Here is a 10308-nt window from a genome sequence, read left to right on the forward strand (position 1 = left end):
GGAAAAACAAAAGGCATTCTTGTTCCAAATATTTTGTGGATTTCGCAGGGCCAAAAAGATTATCTACATGCAAAAAAAAACACAAATGAAAACGGAAAAAGAAGATGACAAATTTGAGTCAATCGCACCGCTAGCATCGCCATGCCGACACCGAGAAGAGCGGCCGGTCCTGCCAGCACATCATGAGGCGGCCGCCGCCCTCCTCCCGTACCTTGTAGCCGTCGCACCCGAAGCCCTGCAGCAGGCGGCGGGCCTGCAGGAGCGCGTAGTAACCGAGCGGCACCGCGACGAAGCCCGCGGCGTTGAGGCGCCGCGCCCACTGCTCCAGCTTCTCGTGCCGCTCCTTCCTCTCCCACCCCTCGCACGCGATGATGTTCTTGATCTCCTCCCCCAGCAGCATCTTCTCCAGCCGCAGCCGCTCCACGGACTGCCGGGGGACAGTCGAGTCGAGGCAGTCGAACAGCGCCGCGTAGTAGAATAGCGCCTCCACGAACCGTTCCGTCAGCGCCGCGCTGTTGTGGTTCGACTCCTGCTCCATCACCACCATCAGCTTCGGCGACAGCCCCCACAGCGCCGCCAGGAAGCTATCTATACGCGCCGGCGACGTCGAGGCGAATGGCGAGGATAGTACCGAGTCCGCGCTTGGGCTGTGCCCGTTCGCCCCGTGGTCCTTGTCGAGGTAATCGCCTAGGGATAGCTGTTGGGTGATTCCGGCCGGTGGGGCTCGTTGGGCCGCCTTCCGGACGTCGGCCGAGTCGTTGGTGGCGAGGAGGGTGTGGAGCTGGAGGACGGCGGTGATGGCCAGCGCCTCCCCTGTTTTAATGCGGAGGCTCTCGACGTCGAGGTTGTCCAATTTGCTCACCACGGGGTTGAATTGGAAAGGAATATCGAGCCGCTCGGCCTCCTCGGAGAGGCGGATGGCGGTGTGGTTGAGAAGCTCCCGATGCTCGTGGACCGCGGTGAGCTTGAGGTGAGGTGGCCCCTCTGGCCTCGCCCTCAGCCCCTGGAGGAGCGCCAGCCACGGGGTCGGGTCGGAGGCATTGAGGTCGACGATGTGGACAACCTTCTCGCCCTCCATCGCCTCCATGATCGCCTGGTTGGCGACGACGAAGGAGAGGCGGAGGAAGGGACAGAGGTCGAGGAAGTGGCGTCGGGCGACGGCGGCTTCCGCGAGGGGCAGGACCACCGCGCGGGCGGAGTCGAGGGCGTGGTAGAGCCCCGGCCACATGCGGATGGCGCGGCGCGCCAGCGCCTCCGTGAAGTGGGAGGCGATGCGCTGCATGGCGTCGCCATCAGGGACGGCGAGCAGCGCGATCTGCTCCAGGAAGGCGTTGGCGCGGTCGAGGCTGCCCGCGGCGACGTGGTTGGCGCAGTTGAGGAGAAGGTGGATGAGGCAGAGTCCGCGCTCGTCGGACTTGAGCTCCCGCAGCGCCGGCGGCCACGGCAACAGCGCCGGCGGCGAAAGAGACATCAGCGAGAAGCTCTTGAGCGGCGATGAAGTCACCGACGACGACCCATCGTCCTGGGCCACGTTGCCCATCAAAGGCACCATCTTGATCGCCGACACAACAAATAGAGCAAATTTTACAGAAATCACAACAAGAAAAAAACCCTAAACCAAACGAGATCGGAAAGACGAACCAACCAGCGTAATAAAACACAAAGCGACTCAAATCCTCTCAAAGGAGTCGTCTTTTCCCTACATCTCTCTCTCTCTCTCTCTCTCTCTCTCTCTCTCGGCTCTAACAAAGCAAAAAGAAGCGGAGGAAAAAGAACAGCAATCTCACAAGTTTACAAAGGAGTCTCCTTTCCTTTCGCCATCAAACCTCCCGCGGGGGATCCAGACAGCAAGAGGCCTTGGATGCTAGAAACACGTTTATCTCCACAGCCGATCCGATAAGAAGCGCAACGAGTCTCCCTCCCGCCTCCGGAGCCACACAAATTCCCACTTCCCACCTCAGAAGGCAAAGCAGGTACACAGTTAAAAGGAAAGTAGGGGAAGGAAGGAAGGACGGGCCTTGGACGCAAGAGCCAGCGCCATAGCGACAAAAGCGAAGCCTTTTTGTCCGCTTCTCGCTTCTTTTTCCTCGCACAGCGCTAATTATGACGCGAGGTGGGAGGTTCGCTTGTCGCGGAGCGCAGGGAATAAGAGCGGCCTCTTTATTCCGTAGCCGAGAAGGAAGAGGCCGACAGCGGCCAGAAGCAAACAAAAGAGAGCACTCCTTGTGAAGTTTGTCTCACGCGCGGGTGAGCGAGTGAATGGCGAAGGTGCGTCCAAGCGTTGGCTCTTGGCGCGTCGCGAGCGGCATGGCCCCTCGCCCTGGCTTTATCCACCGGCGGATAAGGACAGGGGGACAAAGACGCTTGGGCAGGCGACAGCTGATGGTGCCCTTTTGGTGCGGCTCACGCCCTTTGGTGGCAACACTGAGGTAGGCCTTTTGTACCTCCACTTCATTGACCATTTTATCTCTTAACTTTACTCTCTCTCTCTCTCTCTCTCTGTTTTATCTTAATAATAATAACAAAAAAATCAATGTAAAACACAAATTTACCATTTTTTTCCTTGCACACAATGAATTATCAATGTAAAACAAATTCAAATTTAGATAGACCTTATCTATTCAGATTTCTTACTACTCTTAAGTTAAGTGAGAAGAAATGCTGTTTTTTTTTTCCTGTCTTTCTTTCATTGTTCTGAATCAACCAAAGCCAGTTCAGATTCTTACACAGTAGTTGGGATTGGGAGAATCAGACAAAGGTTGGAGTACAGCCCCCAGTCCTCATGCAGATGCAATGGCAATGCTACATGCTCACGTTGTGTTCTTCAGTGGCAGGCAAACGAATCAAAGCTTACAAGGACAAGTCACAAGGCCAAACAAACTTTCTATCGACCCTCTTCCCTCTACTTTGTTCTCGCCCTCTTGGCCTCTCCTGCTCACAGGCACAAGACCATGCATGTGGAGATTCAATTGCTTCTGTCCAAAACAACACTCCCCAGCTTTAATTTTTCACACAAGGCCTTCTCTAACCAAATTTTCAGATTTTTTTTTTAAAAAAAAACACAAATGCTTTATGATGATGCCCTTTTCGTTTGCTCGGGCTTCTCCTCTCCCGAATGCCTTCTCAGTCGAGTCGAGGTTATAATGATCTCTTGGATGGCCAAGATCCGATGGCCTACGAAGTAAAGTACATTATAATTGGTCGGTGTTACTAGCATAGTCATCCGATGCTCAAATTAGAATCATATCAAAGAGAGAGAGAATCCAAAGTACTAGATACAGAGAGTTTTACGTAGAAGAGTTGTCTTTGCGCATTAGAATGAAATCATAACTTAATTTACCTTCATCGGATGTTATATATCTGACCGAAGTCAAGTTCGCATCATCTAGTCGCTTGAGGAGCAGTTAGGGCAGTTAGAACGCCAAGGGGCGACATCTATTGAGGGAATTTCCACGTAGGCTACCATGTACCCATTAACTATCTGCTTGAGGGGTAGTTAAAAAAAATGATTAATTAGGTTGGGTAACGTCGAGCCTGGGTGATCGATTCGGTCCCACGGAAGTTTCCCACCGGTCACCAGGATAAATCGGGAAGCACTCGTAGCGGGCAGCCCAGGAGCCCAGCATCCTTTAGTTGCGTGCCCCATTTGGAGGAAAAATTCCTGCAAATTCGCCATAGTTGGTGCTCGAACCGCGGATACTTAGGTGACAACCTGGATGTCCTGCTGTTGCACCATAGCCCCGGGGGCGCTTGAGGGGCAGTTAAGGTACTAGGGGACGACAACTATTAAAGGAATCTCCGCATGGACTATCATGTACCCATTAGTTATTCGTTCGAGGAGCGGTTAGGGGATCAATGGACGACAGCAGTTGAGAGCATCTCCACGTAAGATGGCCCATTCTGCCAATTGTCCGTCTAAGGGCGGTTAGGGAACTAGCGGGCGACAACCATTGAGTCGCATCTCCAAGAATCTCCTTGTAGTATGATTGAGGTCGAATGCCAGATTGGTTGATTTCGAGTGAGTCTCCTTAGCCCGAATGGGTTGTCATTGGATGAACGTCGAGTGCTCAGGGACATCAAGTGCTCGGGGATGCCGAGTTCTCAAGGATGTCAAGTGCTCGGGGATTGGGTTTGGCCGGTCGAGAATCAAGACCGGCCACTCGGGAAATAACCCGAATACCATCACATTACATATATCTAGCCTAACATTTAACTTGTATGAAATATGAGCTGCATTTTGCAAAAGCAGAGAAAGCTTAGGGTTGAAGGTGCAAAATGCACTGTCCTTTGTTATTTATCTTGTTACCGACCCTAACCATGGAAGTAAATGGCGAGGGGCATGCGACAAGGAATCATGGACTTTGGTAACTTCCAAGCAGCAACTACAAGAAGTTAAGATCGGAACAGGCCATGGCTCCTTGGATTCACTGTGCCATCCTTGGACTGTCTCTCTTGTTTTTGGCTTGAATTTGATTCAGTTTTTAGATGATGCTGAAGTTGCAGGTAAAAATGGCAATCACTACAGATGGAACTTGGCTGTCCTTTTGTCTTCAATTGGTTTGTGGGGTGTGGAAGGATGGATGCATGGTGGGCTCCCACATGAGGTTTGTTCTCAAGAGTGCAGATTTTTAGGTGAGAATTTGCCATTTCCTTCCTAGAATTCAACACTGAGTTTGAAATAAGGGTCGTGTGGTGTCTTATTGGTTTGGACTTTGTTTCTAGTTAGTATCTACTTAGGTTTGTATTTTTCACTATAGACACTTATAACGAACGAAAACATATGTATGCAATGCTACTGATGATAAAATTCCATGTGAAAATACTTATACCACTTTGAATTTGGATTTGTAAGCATAAATATCTGCACTAGGAAAAGAGATCATAAGATTTATCAGCCATTGAGAGCAAACATTCTTTAACTCAAATTCTATCACCATTTCATTATATTATTGAAGAAGCCTATTACACACCTGTTTTATGAAACTAAATCTAAGCTACTTTGTTGGCTTTCAAAGATCTTGTTTCCACTCCAATCCTAGGTACCCGTCTCCTTCGCCTTCGCCTTCGCCCTCTGTTGTTTGGTATTTGTCTCGGTCTCCTGTTGTGAGCGCACCAGTCGACTAGACTTTTTCCATGTTCACAATGTGGAACTGTGGAATCAGATTTACCATTTGTTTGGTCCAAATAATACAGAACTTTATGGCCTTGAGATGTGCACATTCGTTATTAAATACTCGAATTAAGTAGGGATTGATTGCTCCATGTTTCTCCCATTATCTGGATTGTGTTTGAAAGCTTTCTCTAACATATGATATTAGATAACCAGCAAAAAAGGTATCCTTGACCCAGTTATTCATCTATTGAGGAAGTAGTTGTAGGATCCTCATCCTCGTTGAAACCAGGTTCGATGGTCACGAAGAGAGATCTAAAAATGAATCCGATTCGATGATCCGATCTGAATCGACATAAAAAAAATTAGATTCGGATTAAAAATTTTCAGATTCGGGTTGGCTTCAGGTTGGGGGATTTTAGGTTGATAATTTTCGGGTATGGTTGGTTTGGGTTGGATTCGGGTTGATCCAAATTTAGAGTTTAATGGATTGTTTAAGGTTAAATTAAATTTTATTTTTTAAAATTAAGATGTTTTATGTATATTAATATTAGTATGATAATGATGGAGTATTGAGATAAAAATAAAGAATTATAGAGAAAATAGCTAAAAAAAAATCGTTTTGAGTCGGCTTAGGAGTGGTCGGGGTTCAAATTTAAGAATTTCAGATTTAATTCGAGTTCGGGTCGAGTACGGATTGAGATCCACCCGAATGACAACCCTATCTCAAAACATAGAGCTTGAAATTTATGCAAAACTTTCAAGATACAGATGAGATACATATGATGTTCTAATAGGAGTGGCAATTTGGGTGGGTCGGGTTAGGTTAATTTTTTTTAAAAAAAAATCTCAATTCGAACACGACCTGAACCTGAATTCAACCTGAAACTCCTAAACCGGAACTCAAACCGAACCAACCCGATCAACTCGAACCTGACCCGAATAATCCAAAAAATTCGATTTAAAACGACTTTTTGTTTTACTATTTTCCCTATAATTATTTATTTTATCTCAATATTCCATTATGATAATATTATTATGGATAAAGATATTTTAAATTTTAAAATAAAATTTGATTTAATCCCAAAAACCTAGTAAACCCTAAATTTGGGTCAACCTGAATCCAACCCGAACTCTATTTGAAAATTTTTAATCTGAAACCCTCTAACTTGAATCCAAAATTCTCAAACCGAATTTGATTTTTTTCGAATTGACTCAAATGGAATCATTAGATGAGTTTATTTTTGACACCTCTACTCTTCCAAATTGTTGAATTTGACCGTGGTTTATGAATTGGATTTCGCAGTGCAATTATTGAAAAATACCAAAGACAAACGAACACAGTAGCTTGAATGCAACAAATTAAAAGTTGTCCCGCCAAACAAAAAATTATAGTAGAAGAACATTAATACATTTATATTTTACAATACAGGACTACATGTTTTATTCTGTTTTACGGGAATCGAGAAGAAATGGAATGCACAATTGGATTATTTTTAATGATAAGTCACCTACTCAAACGAGAACTCTCATAGCAACTCAGAATTTTTCATACCAATTATACATCATAAATAAAGGGTGAGAAGCTTCCTTCTAAGGAGGTTGAATGTAAAACCATTTTGGGGCTTAAAGTCACTAAAAGAGTTATGTGGTTCCTTTGGTAGTTAACTGGAGCAAACACTCCTTTCTCTTGAGTTATTCTCTAAATTTTAACACTCCTTTTGGTTGCTGTGTTGTATTCAAGTCTGGCTCTGCCAAAGCTGATCACTTTCTCATCAGTTGTATTCTTGCTTATGAGATATGATGCACCACCCTTTCAGGGAGATGTGCCATTAGTAAACCTTATTTCTCCATTGTTGGCAAGCTTTAGCCATCAAGGCAGTCTTACCTTGGGGGTTGGGTCAAGAGACTCCCACATTATTGTATTCTTGGATTGCCTGATTGCTATCAATTACATCAGTCTCATCAATATCCCTCCACAGACAATCAAGGTCCTAGTAAAGGTCCACAAACTGGACTAGCAACATGCCAAATATGCAATTTTCCAAGTTTTATCTGTCTTTTACTCTGATCAGATCAACTGTAACCTGTTTTTGAGCAACAATCTAATGAAATAGTTGTGGTTGTTCTTCACAGACCAAATGATACAATAAGTATGCTTGTTGGGTCCCCAAGTAACTTTGGTCAACAAATTTGGGATCTTATATGAAAAGACTTCTTGTAGGAGGAACAGAAGGTTACATTATTTATTATTATTATTATTATTAGCTTTTACCTTCTAGTTGGTATTCTCTCTTCCATTAGTTTTTAAGTTTCTTTATCTCCCACACTAACATATCCAATCAACGTGATACTCTAAAGATTCTACATCACCTCTTCATGGTTTACTAAAATGAACAAAGAAAATGATAGAAAGATTATGAGAACATGAACACAGATACTAATCCCCGAAATGTTCCCTATTTTGATCTTGTCACAGTCGGATTTAAAGGGTGAGGATGGAGAGTGATTGCTGGGACAGAAAGCTGAAACAAGGTGCGACTCCTGGCAGACTTCTAAGGCATAGAGGGGAGGAAGGGTGTAAATGAACCAAACCGCTCGCGAGCTATTCGAAATTCGATTCGATAAAAGTTTGTTTGAGCTCGTTTAACGAGGCTCGTTAAGATAAACAAACCAAGCTCAAGTTTCATAATATTCGGCTCGTTAACTCGTGAACACGTTCGTTAAGCTCATTAAGCAACTTTTAAATAAAAAAATTAATAGTTTTGATATTGAATTTATAAATTTTACACTCTACTTATGAAAAATATAGACAAATATATTAAATTTATTTATTAGAATAAAATTATAAATTTTAATAATAATATTATAATTTTCTCTAAATATATAATTTAGTTTTTAATGAATATTTAAATTATGATTTATATTTATTAAGCTCGTTTATGCTCGATAAAAGCTCGAATAAGCTCGTGAGCCATGAATATATTCGTTAAATAAAGCTTGAGCTCGGCTCGATTATAAATGAGTCAAGCTCAAACATTCAAGAGCTCGGCTCGGCTCGGCTCGGCTCGATTACACCTCTGGAACGTATTTAAACACACGCCAAAGTAGAAAAATATGACTGGGTCATGAGCATAAGATGCTTTAAATGGATTAAGTTCATGTGATGTCTTTGAGTGGAACTGGCTGAGTTCTCTGTACGAACTCTCTAATTAGGCTGAAGCCTCCTTACCTTGAACAGAAATTTCATCACGGGACAAAACTGTGAGACAATACTATGGAATGTCAGCTAAAGTGGGCAATAGCTCAATGTTGGTGAGTGTACAACATGCTAAATCTGATGAGAGCAGAGAGTTTAACCATTAGAGCAAAGAGTTCAGAAACACTTTGCTCTTACCTGTCAGACTTCAAAACCCAGAGGTAAGAATGTACAGAAACGCTTATAGAAGAAACCACTCTTTGCACTGTCCAAAGAAATCATCACTAGTATATTAGATAATAGTTATCATACATTTGTAAGATTTAAAAATTGTATGTGTGCTTGATGAATAAATCCAGGGGTATATATATGCTGAAATTTCCAATTTCAATCGACTGAAAATGGTCAATTTCAATCACAATTGTGGAAATGCACCTCATCTCCGCTCGTCACCTTTCTTTGGTTACAAGTAGCCTTCTGTAGGAACCTCAAGGTTGTTTTTGGTGTAATCAACCAAGTTAGATTAGGTTCTGTTATTTTCTGATCACCGTGTCTAAGTGTGCAGGAGTTTAGGAATACGGAAGTTGAGTGGAAGACGTGGCTAGCGAGAAGGACGGCATGGGAGAGAGCCGACAGGCTCGGTGCGTCCAAGAGATGAGACGCTGCGGAAGAGTACCCCGGTGAACGAGAATGACGTGCACAACGGTCGAGGGACGAGATGCCGGAGTGGAAGCCTACTCGAAGAGAAGACCAAAATTAGGTTTGGGTGAACCTTATTTCGGTTGGTCGAAATCACCCAAGTCGAAGAGTGAGAGGAAGAAGAAAGGGAGCCAAAGTCTCCTGCTGGAAGGCACCTTCCAAGGCTATGGAAGGCGCCTTCGACCAGGCAATCTGGCGTGGAAAGGATAAAGTTTTATCCTGTGTCACACTGGAGGCGCCTTCCAGTCCTATGGAAGGCGTCTTCAGCCTAAGGATAAATTTTTCTAGGGGCTATAAAAGGACCCCTGGACCTAGGAAATAAACAACAACTTTTGTATTGATTTCTTAGCAATAGTTTGAGTTATTAATGAGTGTAAAAGGCTTCTTTGCCTTCAGTGAAGGAGATTTTTAAGAGCTTCCATTTGACTTGGATTAACAACCAGTTAGGTTGTAATTACCAAGTAAATTCTGATGCATTTTACTGATTTTATTTAAGTTGTTATTTCTATATTATTTTATTTGTTATTGCTGCTAACCTAAGTTGGAAGATCGAGAAAGGTATTTTTATTGTTTCAGGCAACTCAACCCTCTCCAACAGATCCACCGGACCAACACCTTCTGTGTAGAGTCTCTAATATGGCACGACTCTGGGAAGAAAATGTAAAAAATAAAGAGAGTTAAGTAGGAACATGAATCAAATGTATTACAAAGGACCCAAGTTTACGAATCAAAAAGAGAGAGAAAGGAATGTCAAGCTAAAAATTCAAAAGCACGGACTATACCAATGTTTAGTATTGTCCTAAAAATTAAATTGTTTACAATATAAAAGGTTCTTGAGTTATTGCATATTCATTGATCCAATGATTGTAGTCCTGAAGTCAGATTAGTTCCCAATCATCTCACAAACATTGTTTTTTTCTTCAGCAACAAAGTGAGCCACAATACATTGTTTTTTTATCCTCTACTTTCTATGTTCCAAAGTAGTCTCCGATTTATACAGTGTTTTGAAGTAGACTTCATGACAGTGCAACCAAATATACTGTACATTAACACCTCAAGATTATTTTTAGGCTTCTGTATGAATCTTATCATACCATCAGCAAAGCAGATATCTAATCTAGAAACTATAATGTAAATTAACTCCCACAGGCCTTCCATTATGGAAGAATTTTAAAGTCATCATATTCTTCTTCTGAGGATAGATTATCATTTAGGGAATACGAACTTCCTTCGAGATGGAGATGTACTTTTTAGAACTATAAGCAAGCCTACACTGTGCAAATAAAATGTTTAAATCTTC

The 10308-nt window shown here is 43.3% G+C and overlaps 1 protein-coding gene across 2 annotated transcripts; it reads right to left on the minus strand.

Moving 5' to 3' along the window:
- Positions 1–2: 2 nt before the first annotated feature.
- LOC121983956 (scarecrow-like protein 3) lies at positions 3–2282 on the minus strand. Of its 2 annotated transcripts, none has more exons than XM_042536669.1 (2): positions 1788–2282; positions 3–1552 (listed from the first exon to the last, which is right to left on the minus strand). In XM_042536669.1, the coding sequence occupies exon 2, from the start codon at positions 1550–1552 to the stop codon at positions 131–133; it is 1422 nt and encodes a 473-aa protein (XP_042392603.1). In that variant the 5' UTR covers positions 1788–2282; the 3' UTR covers positions 3–130. The 2 variants fall into 2 exon arrangements, with proteins under 2 accessions (XP_042392603.1, XP_042392602.1); XM_042536668.1 differs by having other exon boundaries at positions 1646–2282.
- Between the last annotated feature and the right edge of the window lie 8026 nt (positions 2283–10308).

Source organism: Zingiber officinale, chromosome 5B, assembly GCF_018446385.1.
Source record: "Zingiber officinale cultivar Zhangliang chromosome 5B, Zo_v1.1, whole genome shotgun sequence".
Lineage (NCBI taxonomy): Eukaryota > Viridiplantae > Streptophyta > Magnoliopsida > Zingiberales > Zingiberaceae > Zingiber > Zingiber officinale.

Excerpts from the sequence above, each read along its gene's own strand:
- LOC121983956 (XM_042536669.1), bottom strand. The coding sequence starts at position 1,552 with ATGGTGCCTTTGATGGGCAACGTGGCCCAGGACGATGGGTCGTCGTCG.